This window comes from Colossoma macropomum, unplaced genomic scaffold (genome assembly GCF_904425465.1).
Source record: "Colossoma macropomum unplaced genomic scaffold, Colossoma_macropomum, whole genome shotgun sequence".
Taxonomy (NCBI): Eukaryota; Metazoa; Chordata; class Actinopteri; order Characiformes; family Serrasalmidae; genus Colossoma; species Colossoma macropomum.
This window is the reverse complement of record NW_023494801.1, coordinates 28,149,536-28,169,827: the sequence shown is the minus strand read 5'-3', so window position 1 is coordinate 28,169,827 and position 20,292 is coordinate 28,149,536. Positions and strand designations below refer to the sequence as shown.

The following is a 20,292-nucleotide window of genomic DNA, read 5'->3' as shown; positions in this document are numbered from 1 at the left end:
TGGTAGATAGAAAGCAAAAGCGAGATTGTTGATTATGTCAGGTGAAAAGTAAATACATAAATACACAAAACCCCTAAATGTATGGATCCACTGGGCTCAACTTTTTTAAACCAAATTCTTCTTTAACTGCATCTGCTAAAGGCAAATATGAAGACCTTCTTGCCAGCATCCTACTAACGTGTCACTACCATGTCAATGCTGTGCTAAGAATGCTTCACAACCCAAACAATACCTGCTCAGTAGTGGTCTTGTGGGGGTCTGAACCACTTATGAAATTATGCAGGATAACAGATGGACTACAATCTGTAATTATAGAGCTACAGAGTGTGCCTGTATGGTAAGTAGAGTTGATAAAGTGGACAGTGAGTGTAGACACAAGGTAGCTGTACCTAATAAAGTGGCCAGTATATGGTTCAAAATACCTTTTGGACTTTTAATGGACTTGAATGACCATATACTTTAATTGTGTTTATTTTATTAAAACAAATGACTGAACATTTCATTTTGTCTTTACCAAATGTTTTGGTAGTGACTATTTTAGCTAATTTTGAGCATAACTTTAAAACACTAGCCAGTACATGACTAGCAAATACAGCTTTGAACAGTTGTACATGTATAAAATCATGATATTTTTCATCAAAACACAAAAAAAATTAATTGCAGAAAATATGTGTTTCAGTAGTGACAATTTTTAATGTTACATGCTGATTTTCAGACTTTGGGATACATTTTCTGCAAAGCAAAGGGATCTAGCTGCTCACCATGTGGCCATAAGGGACAGGGATGTAGTCTCACTTCCTGCTCTAAAATGCATGGGTGTGGCTAAAATAAAGCTCCACCCATGAACTAAAACCCTTTGTGTTTCGGTAGTAACTGAAAATGTGGCAGCATTTTTTTCACATATCAGAGCTTATTACTATCTCAATGAATGCCTTGGATTTAAGTAGATTATAACACAATCTTTGTACATATCTATACTTAAATGTCCATATATGTCAGTTATGTATCAGTGAATTCTTGTGTGACATGCTAAACTTGTGCTCAAGATCTAGATTGTTCTCTAAAAATAGAGAACAGTAAAAACAAGCAGTGTTTGGTTCACTTAAAACTAAATTTAGAAGCTTAATTCTAAAGAACCTGAAAAAAACAGTAAGAATATTGGCTCATAAGGTCTGGATAATGTTCCCCAAACAGAATTAGGTTTTGATGCCAAGATTGCGTCAGTGTTCCCTGAATTCATCAGTGTTCATGATTTTGACATATTCTTCTGTTTTGGGAACAGTGTTTTCATTTGAATTTGGTGAGAATTTCACAAAATGACATTTTTATGGTTAAATAGGTCGTCGTGAAAGGAAATATTTTCCTTTAGTCAGCAGCAAAGAAAACTCCAGCAACACTTCATTGATTCATTCCTGTTGAACAGAGTAAAGGCAACAGTATCACAATTGTTTTACTGAGAGGCCAGACCAGCAGAGACTCTGGACACGTTTAATGAAGTCTCTGTGTGTTTGTATAATATAAGAGAGTCAATTAAGGCAAGGTTCTCCCTCCGTGACCCCCTGACCCAAATGCTTCAAGCTTAGCTGCACATGTAGCGTTGCTCTACTCAGCCATAATTCAAAAAAGAATAAGCACTGGAGTAGGAAACTTAGACACACAGACACAGGGCCTTTTGTAGAACAGAGTGTTAAAGGCACATTAGTTGGATTACTTGTCATGTTTGAATGTCAATAAAAGAACATCTTGAAACTTTTACAGACAAACTGGCATTCTCTTCACCTCTCCTGTTGTTATTTCTGTAGAAGTGCTTCAGCATTTCTATGCTTTTGGAGAGCTATCAGAATTTGACAAATGTGTTTTTCTCCTTGTTGCATTTGTTGCAAAGATTATCCACTCAGCTGACCAAAAAATAAGCAGTAATTTTGCAGGCTCAATAGTTCACATACATAATGTTGAGACTGTGTTATTATCAACAATGGCAAACATTAATAAATCCTCATGTGCACCTAATTTCCCCCATACATAACCATTAAAGAACAGGCCTAAATGGCCCAAACCTTTGCTTCAAAGGGTGGACCAAAGGTGTTTAGGTCCCCATAGAGTGACACTGCAAAGGCCCAAATGGCCCAAAACCATTTACGTACTCCATACAGAGACAACACAACTAACCCAAATAACCAACAGCTTTACATCACCTATACAGAGAAATTGCAAACCTCCAAATGACCCAAAAACATTTAGTTCCCCCACAGTGATGTTGCAAAGTCCCCAAAGGCCCAAAACCCTTTAGGTCCCCCCATACAGATATGCTGCATTTGAAACAATGACCCTAACATTAGGGTTCCCCACACAGAGACTCTGCAATTGTCTCAAACTTTTAGGTCCCCGTACAGAGACTCTGCAACTCATCCAAATGACCCAAACATGTAGGTCCCCCATAGACAAAGTCTACAATTGACTCAAATGATCCAAACCTTAAGCCCCCTGTACAGAGACACTGCAACTTATCCAAATGTCACAAATCTTTAGGTCGCCCATACAGAGGCACTGCACCTGACCCAAATGACTCAAAACCCTGCAAAGGCCCAATGGCCCAACCTTTAGACCCCCCATACAGAAACACTTGACCCAAACCTTTAGGTCCTCTATACTGAGACACTGCCAGTGACCCAAATGATCAAAGTCTTTATGTCTCGAGATGCTGCAATTGACCTAAACCTTTAGGTCCCCCCTACAGAGATGTTGCAACTGACTCAAACATTTAGTATCCCGATATAGAAGCACTGCAACTGCCCCAAATGACTCAAAAACGTTCAGGTCCCCAGTTCTGTGAATGTTCTAAAGTAGCAGATATATGGAGGGACGTTCTAAAGCAGCAGATATATGGACCTCTACAGTAGATATGAGATCTAAAGTACTTGATCTCAGTGTTGCACTGTCACCGCATTTATGTCTTTTAAATGATGACTCAGCTCTTCAGTTTTCTTCGATTCAACAAAGGATGCTGATGGCATTTTTAACAGCAAATTTGGATTGGACAACTTTGGATTGTCCCACAGCTTTCAGCTATGAAATTCTGGATATCTAGTTTTCAAAATATAGTTTAGATGGACTATCTTACAGCAAAGCTTAACAAGGCAAAACAGTTCACAATAAGAAAATGGAAGAATTTATATGACTCTTTAAGAATTTTAGTTTCCAATTGAATTATGTAATGTTGTTTAGTTGTGTAGTTGTTTATGTATTGTCTTTGTTTCATTTTTGATTTGTGTGTATTCTTAAAAATGTATGTTACCGTCATGCCTTCCCCTATCCTTTACCTTTCCCCACCCTTGTTGTAAAACATAATGAAAAACGCAATAAAAAGTGGATCACAAAAAAACGCTCACATCTCCTATACTGAGACGTTGCAACTGACTCAAACATTTAGTGTCCCGATACAGAGACACTGAAACTACCTCAAATGGCTCAAAAATGTTCAGGTCCCCCATACTGAGATGCTGCAACTGACCCAAATGTTCCAAACCTCTGCAAAAGCCCAAATAGGCCAAAAACCTTTAGATACCGCATACTGAGATGTCACAAATGACCCAACCTTTAGTTCTCTATATAGAGATACAGCAAGTGTTCCAAATGACTCAGATCTTTAGGTCCCCTATTCAGAGACTCTGCATGTGACTAACATGTCCCAAACCTTTTGGTCCTCCATAGTGAGATGCAACTGACCCAAATGAGCCAAAGCCACTAAGAGACTCTGCATGTGACCAACATGTCCCAAACCTTTTGGTCCTCCATAGTGAGATGCAACTGACCCAAATGATCCAAAGCCACTAAGAGACTCTGCATGTGACCAACATGTCCCAAACCTTTTGGTCCTCCATAGTGAGATGCAACTGACCCAAATGATCCAAAGTCACTAAGATGTGTAATAAAGTACATCTCAGTGGCTTTGGTCCTACTAAAGTATGCACAATGCTCTGAGCTAGACTCCGGTTACTCAGGTCAAGGCATGGAGGTGGACACTTTGATTTTCCAAGCCAGATTTATTAATCTAAGTTTTAAAATAATATGAACCATGAATAGAAATGAATGCAGGCCAAGCAAAGTCATAAACCTTCAGTGGAAACTTGGCTTTGGTAATGTTGTCTACTGTAATGATCTACACTGTTTACAGTCCTATCACATACAGTCTGTGTGACACTCTACAGGACACTGGTCTTAAAACCATGCACACAGTTAGGAGCACCACAATAACATTCCAAAAATACACCAGCAAAGAATATGATTTCAGGGGCAAACTTGATGAAAAATGATTGAAGATGTGTTTATTCAAGAGAGAAGACTTGATAATGAGAGTTATGACACATATTTCCTTTAGTGGTGGTCTTTTGCCTTCTCAGTGTAAACTAGCAGGCCAAATTTTTCCTTCTTTAAACATCATAAGGAAATGTGTGTTACCATCTGTTTGACCATGAACCACATCAGTCGCAGTGTGGGCGGGTGGGCAGTTCATTCATTTGTGATGATATACAGTGTCTGCTCTGAACCTGTTGTGTAACCACAGGCAAACAGAGTGGACCGACTCACTATTTGACTCCAGTGACCCCTGTTTCAGGCTTACACAGGACCAAAATTGCTCAATTCATAAAATAATACTGTTAATCCACTGTGGCCCAGATACTAATAGATATTTTCATGATACACAGTGTGCATCACGATATTTAATATTTCTTAGGGTTATTAAGTTGGAACAGACAAAAACGAGCAGTGCCACCACTATCAAAACACTATCAACAGGGTTGGGATGTAACAGAATATTGATAATCTGTATTCAGTCAAAGACACATTTTGTAAAGGTAATATCCAGAATACATTTACTTTTTACATTTTTAAGAAATGGTTTTAGAATATTTACTCATTAAAAAAAAATACATACAAGCCTCAAAAAAACACCATCAATGCTTGTTTATCAACTTCATTTAGAATGTAGCCAACATGCTATTTAGTCAAATTCTAAAGAAGGCCTCAATCAATGGCTTCCTTACAAACACAGAAGTTCCTACTAAAGCCTGAGTACACTGATAAATCAATGTGATGAGTCAGTTATTAATCTGAGTGTTACTGAGCTCTGCTAAAGCCTGAGTAGACTGATAAATCAATGTGATGATCAGTTATTAATCTCAGTGTTACTGAGCTCTGCTAAAGCCTGAGTAGACTGATAAATCAATGTGATGAGTCAGTTATTAATCTCAGTGTTACTGAGCTCTGCTAAAGCCTGAGTAGACTGATAAATCAATGTGATGAGTCAGTTATTAATCTGAGTGTTACTGAGCTCTGCTAAAGCCTGAGTAGACTGATAAATCAATGTGATGAGTCAGTTATTAATCTCAGTGTTACCGAGCTCTGCTAAAGCCTGAGTAGACTGATAAATCAATGTGATCAGTTATTAATCTGTGTTACTGAGTTCTGCTAAAGTCTGAGTAGACTGATAAATCAATGTGATCAGTTATTAATCTGTGTTACTGAGTTCTGCTAAAGCCTGAGTAGACTGATAAATCAATAGGATCAGTTATTAATCTCAGTGTTACTGAGCTCTGCTAAAGCCTGAGTAGACTGATAAATCAATGTGATCAGTTATTAATCTGTGTTACTGAGCTCTGCTAAAGCCTGAGTAGATGAATAAATCATGGTGATCATCTGTTATTAATCTCGGTGTTGCTGAGCTCTGCTAAAGCCTGAGCAGACTGATAAATCAGTGTGATCAGTTATCAATCTCAGTGTTACTGAGCTCTGCTAAAGCCTGAGTACACTGATAAATCAATGTGATCAGTTATTAATCTCAGTGTTACTGAGCTCATTTGAGATTAAACTAAGCTCTTTAGGAGTGGATATGTCTGTGAGTGATAAGTTTACCATCAATGTTATACTGATTGGGGATTGTGGGAGCAGCAGTGGACTGAAGCAGGCAGTGAGACAAAAAGGATTTTGGAATTTCATTTAAATAATGAGAACATTTTTCAAGTATTTGATTTTGTCATTAAGAACTGCCATTTGCGTAGGCATGCTGTAACTCTGAGTATGCTCAGATATAGCTTTTCTCCTCACTGTTTCTGCAGCTACAACCCTGCAGGTGGATGAAGACCAAGCAAAACAGACCAGAATGACTACAAAAAAGATGAAAAGATATGTGGACACTTTAGTTGCAGTCTCCAGAAAATGCTACATGGAGATGAGTTTGATTGGTGGACGGGATCCATATAAACTGCATATCTCTCCTGTTCAGAACACTCCAATGTATGAGGTTTTACAAAAATAAATAACAATTATTCTCAGAGCTCTTAAATAATAAACACACTGAAGCTTTTTATTTGCCAGCTTCTTATTTGAATTTTCTATTCCACTTTAAATGCTGCAGCAGTAACATTTAGGCTTATGCTTAGAAGGAACTTCAAAGCTGGTGAAAAAAGAAGCCATCATCATGTTATGGAAGCATTTGTAGACATCCAGGATACTTCAATAAATGCAATCTTAATCAGGCCCTTTTGCTTGGAATTGTTTAATAAGCAGCTCATTCAAAACCATACACTAGTGCACAAGTGCACTTCTAGTGGTACTGCACTATTGTTTAGATACTATTTAGTGTGATAGTATAAGGTTTGGGACGCAACAGAAGTAAGACAGCAAATAAATCTCAGCCATTTTAATTTCAGGTTTCATTTGCAGCAGCAGACTCAAACGTTTTGGTTAATATGCTTTAAACTAAGTATTCCTAAAGAAAAGTTTCCCTGCCCTTGCTGGGATGGTTGTTGCTTGGTTGATTATGACAAACTTATCAAAGGGCAGCTGAATGAATTTGAAGTTGCCTACCAAAATAGTGGCCACACGATTGCATGATGTCATCAAAATACTATAAATAGTGATAAATATGTCTTATCACCCAGCCCTACTATGACCTTACTGAACATTCAGCAATCTTTGTTTCATTTCTGTTTGCCTGTCCATATTACATCTTTTTAATTAAGGAAGACAAAATACTTAAAAATGTATTACAGCTAATTAATAATACTTTATGTTAATCATCTTCCTTCATATGAAGGGCAAGTTTTGCCTAAACACTGATTTCACAGTTTTCTTATGAAACTACTGTGAAAACACAGTGAAAGCTTGGAGGGATTTTGGCCTACAGGTTGTGTAGCTTCTTTTTACCGGCCCCTTACTGGCTGTTCCACCAGTGTAATGGGAAGCAACTTGGATAATGTAAATGAATATAAATTAATATAATCAAATAAAATATTTTCCCATTAATTCTGTTATCAGATTAACTAGGATACTGTTGGCTGTCTGTTTGTGAAATATTGGGAAGCTGTGTTGAGCTGCTAGTGAGCAACGAGGGATGAAAGAAGAGGAATGAGAACAATTTACACCTCTCCACAAAGATGGCTGTGCTGAGTTAAAGCAGGCACAACTGTGATCTTATTGATATCAAATCAGTGTACTGGCACAATAAAATAGCATTTCAACACAACATAACATATTTTCATAAATTTTAACTAACTTGCTTACCTACGTAGATGAAAATCTATTTTTAAAAATCATACAGATTTCCAAACTATATTCTGACAACATTATGGAAGAAAAAAAATCATCTTTCATTCAACAGAAGGATCTCCAAGACAAATATTTATACATTTACACATATTGTTTCCCCCTAAGAGAAGCCTGCTTAGTCTTTACTGTATTACCTTGTTGAAAACTGGCAAAGAATACAATTTTATATTAAACACATTCATAACAGTTGGGTGTCTTTTTTTTTACAGAATGCCTTTCTAAAGCAGGGCAGTGTTTGTGTATATAATGCACTCACCGCTCCATATAGCCTCCCGTCAGAGCTCATGGCCAAGTAGCGGTTCGCAGACAAGCCTTTGATGACCACCTCTCCTACCGACGTGGCCTGGAGCTGCAGCCGGACTGTCAGGACAGGACAAAATAACAAAGGCGTCATTTACCCAATTTTCTTGAGGTGGCAGTTTTGAGGTGGCAACTTTATGTCTATACCATGTAAATTACAAAGCTTAACTCCCAAACAGTTGGGACAGTATGTGAAATGCTAATAAAAGCAGAAAGCAGTGATTAGTCAATTTCTTTTGACCTGTATTAAATTGAAAACAACACAAAAAAGCATATTCAATGTTTTACCTTAATTTAATACCTAATTTAATACCTAATTTAATACGTTTACCTTACCTGAATTTAATGTTGTTGTTTTGTGAATACACTCTCACTCCAAATATGATGTCTGCAACACATTCCAAAAAATTTGGGAGAGGAGCATGCCGTCATGCTAAATCATGCTAAATCATGCAGAAATGTTTCTTGGTGTTGTCATGCAGAAATAAGCATGAATGCCCCTGAAAAAGACGTCATCTAGAAGGCAGCATATGTGTATGTATCTTTCAGTGTTAATGGTGCCTTCACAGATGTGCAAGGTACCCATGCCATGGGCATTAATTCACCCGTGTGCCATGACAAACCCTGGCCTTAGAAATTTATGCAGGTAACAATCTGGATGAACCCTTTAGTCTTAGGCCCACAGAATACAATGTGTATTATTTCCTGAAACAATTCAAAAGGTTGGCTTGTCAGAGCACAATACATGCTTCTACTGTGCCTCAGTGTCCATTTCAGATAAGAGCCCAGGGAATTCGGCAGCACTTCTGGACGTGGTTGATATATTACTTCCAATTTGCATAGAAAAGTCTTAGCTTTTGTGGATGCAGCAACCAACAATGTTCATAAAGGTCAAGGCCTTTCCCAGATGCTTCTTTTAAACCCAAGCATGACTACATCAGTCTTAAATTGCCACTGCCCTAACTTTTTCAGGACGTATTGCAAGCATGAATTTCAGAATGAGCGTATGTTTCAAAAAACAGTAAAGTTGATAAGATAAAACATACGCATACAACGCTCATTTTGAAAGCTCAGATTACTTGATAAATCACCAAAATAATCAGTAGATCTCTAAATTGTTATTAAAATAGCCCAAAAGTTTAATTAGTCTCTAAAAACATCTGAAAAATTCAAATGGGCATGATGCCTCTGGTGCTTCCGTTCAGGATGTCAACAACACAGCTACCTCGGTGCCGATCACAGGCACACCATCCCTCACTACTAATTCATGAACACCCCTCTAATCACTTCCACATGTACAGCTAGGCTCAAACTCAGGAGTATGCCGTCTGAATAGTCTTGAGGTTTGACAGAAAAGAGACGGTTCGCCTCCTGGTGGGGCAGATTTGGGAAATTTGAGCATTCTTTGATGCTGAGATCATGTCTTTTTGCAGGGATTTCATATGCGTGATGGGTCAACTCCAAACAACAGTGAACACATGATGCGCCTTGGGCTGCCCCAGATTTGTTTGGGAAAATCTCATAGAGGAGTTTTCCTTATTTTTCTATTTTCCACATTTTAGGATAGCAGTGAAGACATCAAAACTGTGAAATGACACATGGGGAGTTACGCTGTGAGCAAAACAAGTTCAGGGTGAGCCACCTGGGATGCTTTTCCAACAGGTTTGAAGAAGATGCACTTATGTTGAGACATTGTTGGCTGCTGAAAACATTGTATATATGCTATAACATTATATATAAGCCAACAAGAATCCATATAGTCTGAAGGAAAACAAGCATCTGCAAAATGATAACTTTACAGAAGGTAAAAATTGTTCATTTAATGTAAGTTAATGTAAAAACATTTTTGGAGCATCATGAAAAAATATAAAAGACGGCCACCATGTTCAGTATTGATATAGAAATGGAGATACTTGGTTGTGGTATACATTGTAGGTGGCATAGGGGAGAAAGATGAATGAAAAAAAAAGAGAAAATCACTGTTTTGTTTTGGGATTTTTCTTCCTGCTGTTTACTCATCTCCACTTCCCACAGATCTCCTATCACATGATGCTACCATGCTGGGAGGGTGAAGGCTAGCACATGCTTCCTTCAAGGCACATGAAGACACCTGTGCACAAAGCGAGGTTCATAAAGACATGGTTTGACGACATGGTTTGGTGTGGAGGAACTCCAGTGGCCTGCACAGAGCCCTGACCTCAACCCCCTCTGAACACCTTTGGGTTGAAATGGCTCACATGGTGGATTCAGATGGGAATAAAAACACTGAGAAACACCATGCGTTACTCCACCTCCACATGTAAAACTAATCTCTTCCAAATAGTGTTTTGGACTCCTGGCACCAGTTAGTTGTGACATACCCAAGGATTGAGCTTGCAATGTCCCTGTAATAGGCCCAGGAGAACTACTTGGGGAATTCCACCAATTTATCAAAGTGTCTGCATAATTTCGGCAATTAAATGTACATAGAAGTGGGAGTAGTTTTATCTGAAATGCATCACTGTAGAGAAATTTATCCACTTAGAGTTCTTTACAGTGGTGGCAATGGGGACCTGGGGTCGTGATGTCTACAACACAAATATAGCCATTTAATTTACTATCCAAAATAACTTGTAAACCTACATGTCTTCATATATATATATATATATATATATATGTTGATGATGGTAAAATAGCAGTTTCTTTATTTTCTTTGGGGACTGTTTTGCCTTACAATGCCTGCAGGAGTATTGTAGTGTGTTCTGCATGTTAATCTTAGAGTATTAGTTCTACAGCAGTTACTCTCTGGGTTTATTCTGTAAGGACTCTTATTGTGAAGGCAGAGCTATCCCGCTGGCTGTGTTGATGTGTAAGAGCAGACAAGAACTGGAGTCAGTTGGAGCTGGAAGCCGAGAGAGTTCAGATATTGCTGGCCAAGCCTTCTCGTCCAACATCAGTGCCTGACCTCACAAATGCTCTTTTGACTAAATGGGCACAAAGTCCCACCGATACAATCCAAATCTTGTGGAAAGCCTTCCCGGAAGAGTGGAGACTGTTACAGCCACAAAAGTGGGACCAACTCCCTATTAATGCCCATGGTTTTGGAATGGGATGTCCGACAAGTTCATATCGTTGTCATGGTCAGGTGTCCGCATACTTCTGATCCTATAGTGCATTTCTAAGGTTTGTTTTATGATGGTAACTGAATCTTTACTGACGTGGAAGCATATAGTCTGTAAGAATGACTGACATGGCGGATTCAGATGGGAATAAAAACACTGAGAAACACCATGCGTTACTCCACCTCCACATGTAAAACTAATCCTGTCCAAATAAAGCTTTGGACTCCTGGCATCAACCACATAGCTGTGGCACCGCCAAGGATTGAGCTCACAATCTAGCTGTGATAGGCCTGCCTGAACTACTTGGGGAATTCCACCAATTTAACAAAGTGTCTTCATAATTTAACTAATTAAATGCACACTGAAATGCATCATTGTGGAGAAACATATCCACTCAGATTTTTTTACAGTGATGGCCATGGAAAATTATATATATGTATATGCAGTTTTTCTCTGGGTTTATTCTATAAGGACTGTTATTGTGAAGGCAGGGCTAGCCCGCTGGCTGTGTTGATGTGTAAGGGCAGATAAGACCTGAAGTCAGTCGAAGCTGGAAGCTGAGAGAGTTGTGGACGTGACAGCTGAGAGTACAGGTCTTAGCTAGGCGTAGAGTGAACTGTTAGAACACAGTTGAGTACAGGATGGCCTACAACAGCTCTTTAATAAAGCACAACAACTTGTGCAAAAGCTATGTCCTCTTTCTTGGCAGTGAATGCTACAAATATATTTAAAACATATATGTTTTAGGCCAAAATCTGTCATAAAACGATGTTCTCAGGCATCAGTATTCATAACTATTTCATGCAATAGCTTTTTCCAGACATCTGGTTCCTATCACCACCACTGTGTTCAATTCTGACTTGGTAGGTTTCTCTACAGCAGAGCATGCAACATCAAACCACTCTGAATGCCTTTGTTTGCGCCTTTATGATTTAATCATGCAGAAATTGCACAAAATTGGTGGAATTCCCCTTTAAGACCATCAGTGGCTTACATTACTCACAGTGGGTGCTGTGTGTGTGGATTAGAAATAGAGAGAGTGAATGAAAGTGAAAGGAAGACAGTGTAACAGCTCTAATTTTTCTCTCTCCCACACGCACAGATAGCATTGCTAAGGATAGGAATGTCCAGTTGAGTCTGTGTGGTCAGGCTTTGATGTAGAATCACCACTAATTGCTCTAACCACGCTCTGTAATCAGACTCAGCCTGACCTCTTGAAACACTCAACCATAATGAGGACACAAGATCTGAACACACACCAGCTACCAAAGAGTCCTCAAGAAGAATTCTTCACATGCACATACTTTCAAATTATTAAAGGGTCCATATCCTACAGGTTTCATGCATTTACTTTTTATCCCTTGTGGTGAACTGAGCTGAGGTTTTATGTAACAAAAGCAGCCGTAATTCATTTTTACCTGGCAATTTTATAACTTCTCTTAGAACTGGTCAAACAGTTTGTCACTGTGCCTTTAAAGGGCCTTTATCATGGAAAAACTGGATATTCCTCACTTTTTGAAAGAAGAGAGTTTGGTGTAGTAAGTAAAAATTGTTGAAGTTTCAAAATGTACAGTTAATTCTACAGAAACTAGGCTACAAAAACCATTCACCATTTTTGTGATGTCACAAAAACCTATGTATTTACATACATCCATCTATTCAGCCTACAGCAATTTAGCTCCACCATTCACACTGAAGTTATAAGGAGTGTTTCAGCCCGGACTGCTTTTTGAATAAAGTGCAATACAGTGCAATCAGAGCAGAGCTTATTTATATATACTACCCTCAAACAACCTGTTTAACTCTAAAGGATAAAGAGAGGTTGGAAATTGTTATGTAAACATGAATTATGACTGAGTTTGCTACATAAACCTACACAAATGTCATAAGTAATAAGTGAAAATAAGTTAACGCATCTTCTACAGAGAACACATTTCAATGCAATTAATTTAATTTAAAACAATTACTGTCTATTTGCTGAATTTGACATAAAAAAACAAAAACAGAAAATGCTGCCTGTCTAAAAGTTATTTTTATAAAACTAATTTATATTTTGTTTTATTTTTGTAATGTTAAACTCAGCAAATAAATGGAAATTATGCTAAAATTTACAGAAAAATACCATTTTAAAGTTTGTTCCCTGTAGCGGACGTATTATTTTCACTTAGAAGATAAACGAAACATGTTCTTTGGCTGAGGGTGTTTAAACGTTTGTCTACGACTGATGATAAGCGGCAAATCCTGACCAAGTTTGCCGCTGACCATTACCAATCGCAACCAATGAGACAAAGTACCAGAGTTGAGTTAAATCTCTGCATGAATAGTGAATCAAAATTCTGCATTATAAAATAAAAGTCCTCATAAAATTTGATGTAAATAAAACCCTGGGGTGGTGCGTCCCCCTGCTGTTCTGCATTTGCGGACTGACCTAGACTGCGGTCATTTAAGAAAAGTCTTCTCTGCTCTCAAGTTCAATCAGTAACCCACGCACTGAAACATTTATCACAAATAAAGCTTCTTCTTGATTATTTTAAGCTTTTCTAGCCATTTATGGCTAATGCTGCTGATCTCCACGACTCCTTCTATCGAAAATGTTTCTACTTTTGTCGCAAATGCAGAAACATGCTGAAGGAAAACGCTGAAAACATGCAGATGTATAAATGTAGCCAATAGCTAGGCTGGGATATCGGGATAGCAGAGCAAGTTAGCTTGTATACTTTAACTCACACAGCTGTGAATTATGCTGAAATGTTGTCCCAGTAAACTTTATTTTATTTACTTTCTGAGGTAACTGGTTGAGTTTTTAACTCAGTTTTTCAAGTTGTTTGAAATTATACATGGAGTTGAATATACTCGCAATTTTAAGCTGAACAAAGAAAGTATAAGTGTGCGTCACACAAACTATACAGTTGTTGACAGAGCTTTTAAGTTGGAGTAACTACTACATTGTTTATTAATTTTCACATCATTGACATAATTATAATGATTGCAAGCTGTGATGTACAAAAAACTTTCAAAATATTCAAAAAATTGGGACGCTGTGCAAAATGTAAATAAAAACAAAATGCAATGATGTGCAAATCATTTAATCCCTATATTTCATTGAAAATAGTACAAAGACAACATTTCAAATGTTGAAACTGAGAAAGTTTATTGTTTTTTTGAAAAATATTTCCCCATTTGAATTCAGTGCCAACAACACGTTCCAAAAAAGTTGGAACAGGAGCAACAAAAGGCTGGTAAAGTCGTGTACTGCATACCTGTTGGTTGATTGACTAATTCAAAGCGGGCATTTACTTTTTCAAAAAACAATCAAATTTCTCAGTTTCAACATTTGATATGTTGTCTTTGTAGTATTTTTCTTTAAAAATATGGTTTACATATTTTGCATATCATTGCATTCTATTTTTATTTACATTCTGCACAGCATCCCAACTTTTTTGGAAATGGGGTTGTATTTCCAAAGTGTACTCCAGTGTATGGCTTTGAGAAAACTACTGACTTTGCAGCGTTTCAATTCTTTTGTTTACAACCAAACTGACCACTCAGTAGAGACACTAAACACTTTGATGGTTAGGATGCCTAAAACATGTGAAGTGCATCCAAACTTCTATGTAACCTGTATATAACATGTGAACGTGTTGTTTGTTTGAAAACAACGTCTGAAGGAAAAATAAGAGCTAATAAACCGAAATCAACTAACCCGCTAGGCATTCTGGGTGACTCCGCCCCTGCTCTCTTATTGAGTTTGTTCTTCTCACAAAAATTAGTACATTTAGATTGCCTAAATTGCGTGATAACAACTAATATCAAGAAAATATGTAATTATAATGTGATTTGTGATTATTGAGGTACAAACAACATCAGTGCATGTGTGGGAAACCAGGTTTTTACAGATGTGATGTTGAACTAAGACATTCACGTTATCCATTGTGATAAAAAAACAAAAACGTGGACTCTCAGTTTTGCCATTTAAGCCTGTGCGCTGGTTTAAAACTGTCTTCAGTAGCAAAGGTTATGAAAGATAAACAAGCTTTTAGGATAAAATCTCAAGATGCTAAGAAACCTTTCATTGGCAGAAGAAATTTTTATTGTTGGAGAACATGCAAATGACTGGGATGGCTCTTATCAATGCAGGTGTTGTACAATGATAAAATAGATAGATGACTGGAATCCGGCAAACTGGATCATTCCCAGCATCAAAAACATGGATTAATGATAAATATATACCTCTCTTGTGACTGGTTGCCTTGTATTGAGCCCAATCAAAACTGTGAATTCAAAACAGGCTGTTTTTTGCAGCTTAGTTTACATGTAAGTGCTGTAAACTAAACAGTATGTCAGAAAGTAGACCACCATTAGCAGTGTATTCATTAGTGTAGTGTGTATAATATAGTAGTAAGTGGTCTGAGACAGCAACATTATTAAAAGATGACGTTATGAAAGGACACTGTTGTGAAAAGACGAATGAAAAAGTTCAAGCAAAATCTTGGTTTTTACAGCCATGGATTTTTATAAATAATAACTTAAATATTGTGTTTAGCTGTTTGCAGAATGAATGAGCTGAGGTGAAATATTAACAGGGTATAAATACAACACTAAGAATAATATTTTACTTAAAACCAACGAGTGTTATGCTAATAAATACCTTCAACATGTCAATACATTGGAGGATGCACTTTTTTAGGCCATATTTGACCATCTTTGAGATGTAATCATTTAGTCAGTTCTCAAAATAATGTGTGCCAAATAATGGTCTTTTGTAGTATTCCTATGTTTTTAGCAAATATATGAATTATTAACTTCTGAGTGTGATATTTAAAGCTTCACTGTGATTTCAAAACATATTTTTAAGCCAGTTTTTTGTAAATTTAAATATTTAAATAAGCCTTTATGAGTCTATATTGTCTCAAAATGGAAATCTGCTCTGATTTGCTCATTATTTAATAGATTTTTAAAATAAGTTATTTGTAAGAAGCCTAATATATTGATGTACAGTATAAAGCAAACCCTGTATTCAAAAACTAACCTCTATAATGCTTTAGAAAGTCATAGAAATAGACAGTAGTATTTTCTGTTTTTACCTGTATTTAAGGGAAAGCAGTATAAAGACAAGATAGCTGATGTTTTATCTCATCAGCATCGCTGTTTTTTGTAAATATACATTCATTCAGAAGTTGATACCTGCAACACATTTCAAGAAAGTTGGGAGAGGGGCAATGTAAGCCTAGAAACATTATTAAACATTTTAAATAAGATGTGTGAGAGTAATCATGCTCGGGTATAAAAGGAGCATCCAGGAAGGGCCTAGTCCTTTATGAGCAAGGATGGGTTAAGGCTCGCCACTTTAACAAAAAAATCCATCAGCAAATAGTCTAAATGTTTGAGAACAACATTCCTCAATAAGCAATTGCAAGGATTTGTCATAATTCACTCTCTGAGTTGCATAATAACATGACAAGTTTCAGGGAATCTGGAAAAAATCTCTAAATAACCAAAAAACACAACTGAATGCCCCTGACCTTTGATCTTTCAGACAGCACTGCCAGATTGTTACCAGAGTAAAGTTCAAAGGTCAGTGTCTGTCAAGACATGGGGGGTATTAGTGAGTAAATTGCACATCTACGAAACCACCATCAACACTGAAAAATATCAGTTTTGGACCAACACATGTTGCCTTCTAGACACCGTCTTTTTCAGGGAAGTCCATGCTTATTTCAACATGTCAATGGCAAGAAACATTCTGCACAAGTTAAAACAGCATGGCTGTGTAATCAGAGAGTGCAGGTGCTAGACTGGCCTGCCTGCAGTCCAGAGCTGTCTCACATTGAAAACTTGGCAGATTATAAAGACAATACAACAATGAAGGATTTGTATGGTGGCGCAGCTGCAGGCTTGTATAACTGAAGAATGTCAAAAAATTCTGGTTCCAAAACTGGATCAGCTTGTATCTTCAGTCCCCAAACATTTACTAAATGTTCTTAAAGGTGGAGATTTACAGGGATCTATTACCAGACATGGGATAAAGTATACAAACCAGTGTGTATAATCACTTGTAACTACAAATCACTGTGTTTTTGTTGAAGCCAGTTTATGCTTCTGCATCAAATATATGCCTTAGCTATAACCTGTAACTTGGGCTGTGCCCTGTGCTGTAGCCTGACACACACCTCCTCAGAAATGTAAGTACATGTCCCACAACAATTGTGAATGGTCCACTTGATAGCATCACATTTCCAGCTTCTCCTCCTTCTCAAGTATAGATGATAAAAAACTTGTAACAGTGAAGTCAACTGATGGTGTTGGAGTGACGGAAAGCCAAAATCAAACCTGTTCTGTAGTGTTTTAAGCTGTAACCTGCTAAGCTAAGCTAACACGAGTGTACCGAGCCTCCCACCGCAGTACAGGCTTGTTTCCAGGTAACTGATGCTTAAAAACGCCCATTTAGAGGATAAAGACTCATATTTAAGACCATAAATTTGAATGTCTGGTGTTGAAGTGACAAAGATGAAAAACCTGTAATTGCAGAGCAATTACACAACAGCGTACTTGCGTAGGCTACGGCGTACTCTCTGCGTTGATTTGCCACAGAAGTATAAATCGGCCTTAAGAACGATCCCTTCATATCTACATAGTTAGCAGGTCCTCTTCCAACAGAAGCTACCAGGTTGCACTGCTACGTTTCTACAGTAGCCCAGAATGGACAAACCAAACACTGGCTCTAGAGAGTGCCTTTCATGTTTTTACACTGAAGCCGTAGCTTGAATTTGGTAGCACTATGGCACCAGTTGAAAGACGTAGAAAGAAGAAGAACCAGTGGTTTCTGCCAGTGCTGGCTGACCATTTTGTGATGTGAGAAGTTCAAGAACCCAAAGTTTGACAAATGGAGGATTGTACTTATTATTTAGCACAAGATAAAAGCAAGGGAGGGTGAATCCTTGTTATCAAAGAAGCAAAAACATGAAGAAGCAAAATGAAAACAAGGATAAACATTGGTGTGGCTTTTCCCAGATGGAAATTGCTGATGAGAGATGAACGTATTCCACATGTGAAGTTGACAATTTTCTCCTGGACAGGTAATTTAGTGCACCAATCTAAATACAATTTGTTGTTTATCGGCTTTAGCTGGAACATGGCTAAATGTTGAAAAATATCTAATAGCTACCAAGATTGTAATGCACCTGACAGCCATGTATGTTCTACTACACACTTGGAAAGGGAGAGGTGAGGGAGGGGCATTCAATTGGTTGCAATCTGCATCCTCATCACTAGATGCGACTACATCTTACACACTGTACCTTTAAAGGAAAGGCGATGTAACACAGTGGTAAACATGCTCTCCCAACTTTTTTGGAACGTGTTGCAGGCATCGTATTTGGACTGAGCAAATATTTACAAAGAAGTGATAATGTTCATAAAGTCAAAGAGCAAATATCATGCTTTTCTACTGGTTTCAATTTAATACAGGTCAAACAAGAAAGAATTTGCGACTCACTGCTTTCTGTTTGTATTAGAGTTTCACTGACTGTCCCAACTTATTTGGAGTTGGGTTTGTATTTGTTGTTGTTAGGGGATCTATTATACTGCCCAGGCACACAATATGCATCCTGTCTTGAGCACAGCAAACAGAGTGGAAATCCATGACGTGACCAGACAGGCCCTAGGTGAGCTGGCATGGAATGACCTTCTTATGATTAAATAACTTACATATTAATATCGGAGTAATTACAGAGTAATTCATACTAGTCTCCTAAAGATCAACCTGCAGTTGAGGGGAAGAAAGCATTCCCGGAGAGCAAGCAAAACAGAAATGCACTAATATTAAAATGAACTCAGTCGGAAAGTTGACCTCAGCCGGACGCTGATTTCTTCCCCCTGCCACGCTACGACATCATAAAGATGCTTTGTGTTCCTGCCCTCCCTCCCTCCCTCTCTGCCTTTCCCAAAGTTCCTGGGGTACAAAGCGGGGTGAGTCGGGGGCTCTTACTGTTTGGGTCGTTTTTCTCCCGGATCCCGTCCACCCTCCCGTCCGGGTGGATCCGCAGGAAGTAGCCGCCGTTCTTGCAGTAGAGCCGTTTGGGTTCCTTGAAGTTTCCCGGAGGAAAGCCGCTGCTGCCTCCGTCCGCCGGGGCCGAGGGCAGAGTGGTGATTTCTCCGGTGGCCATCGCAGCCCTCTCTCGCCCTCTCGCTTTCTCGCTTCGCCTGGAGTTCCCTCACTCAGTCCTGCGAAGCCCTCTGTAATGCTGGAGCCCCTCTGCAGCGGCCTCTCGGCTACGCCGCCCCCCTCCTCCTCTGTTCTCTCGCTCCTTCTCTTCCTACTGAGGGAGAGAGAGAGGGAGAGGGAGAGAGACAGGGATTCTTGTTAACTCTCAGGTCACTGTTTACACTCCCTCACTCCACTGCTGCAGAACAGAGAGAGAGAGAGAGAGAGAGAGAGAGAGAGAGAGAGAGAGAGAGAGAGAGAGAGAGAGAGGGAGGGAGGGAGAGAGACAAAACTTGAAGAGAAAAAAAGAGAATAAGAGAAAGACTTGAATGTAAATAGAGAAAAAAGAAAAGGAGAAAGAACAAGAAAATAGTGAGAGAGAAAAAGAATAGAAAAAAGGGGAGATATGGGAGAAAGTAGAAAGTGAAAGGTTAATGGGGAGGGAGAGAGAGAATAAGACGAAAACATGAACATGAAAGGAGAAAAAAGTAAAAAAAGAACAAAAGACATAAATGTAGAGAGAGAGAGAAAGAAAAAGAAAGAGAGACAGAGAGAGAGAATAAGACAAACGATGAACATGGAAGGAAAAAGAAAAGAAAGGGGAGAAAGAAGAAAGAAAAAGGCTCATGGGGAGAGAAAGAGAAACAGACAGACAGAGAGAGAGAGAGAAAGAGAGAGGAAATAAAACAAAAACATGAACACAGAGTTAGAAAAAGGGAAGTAAAGAAGAAAGACATAAAGAAAAGAGAAAGAGAGAAAAACACAAATGATGAATATCAAAGGAAAAAGAAAAAGATAGGAGAGTCACAGTACAGGTGAAGTCGTACTGGTTTGGATCGTGCTGAGCTGCAGGCTCCGGCTTGTTCTGCAGCAGAGAGAGCTGAGCTGTGACAACGATGGTGATGATGTTGGTGGTGATGATGATGAAGATGATGATGTTGGTGGTGATGATGATGATCTGGTTGAGCCATACCAGTGAGTGTGTGTTTGTGTGTCCTCCTGTCCGGAGCTGAAGTGTTTACAGCAGCTGGCGACAGTCTGTGGAATATCTCTCTCTCTCTCTCTCTCTCTCTCTCTCTC

At 38.4% G+C, this 20,292-nt stretch overlaps 1 protein-coding gene across 3 annotated transcripts in view; it reads right to left on the bottom strand.

Moving 5' to 3' along the window:
* Positions 1–20,292, bottom strand: part of fgf2 (fibroblast growth factor 2) — a 21,010-nt gene extending 718 nt beyond the window's left edge. The window contains exons 1-3 of one of the 3 annotated variants that reach the window (XM_036589545.1): positions 20,040–20,292; positions 18,997–19,327; positions 7,865–7,968 (exon numbers count right to left, since the gene is read on the bottom strand). In XM_036589545.1, coding sequence (XP_036445438.1) covers positions 7,865–7,968; positions 18,997–19,174 — 282 coding nt within the window. In that variant the 5' untranslated portion in view covers positions 19,175–19,327; positions 20,040–20,292. Of the gene's footprint in view, positions 1–7,864; positions 7,969–18,996; positions 19,394–20,039 lie in introns of those variants that run through there. The other 2 variants (XM_036589546.1, XM_036589547.1) reach the window with 2 other exon arrangements.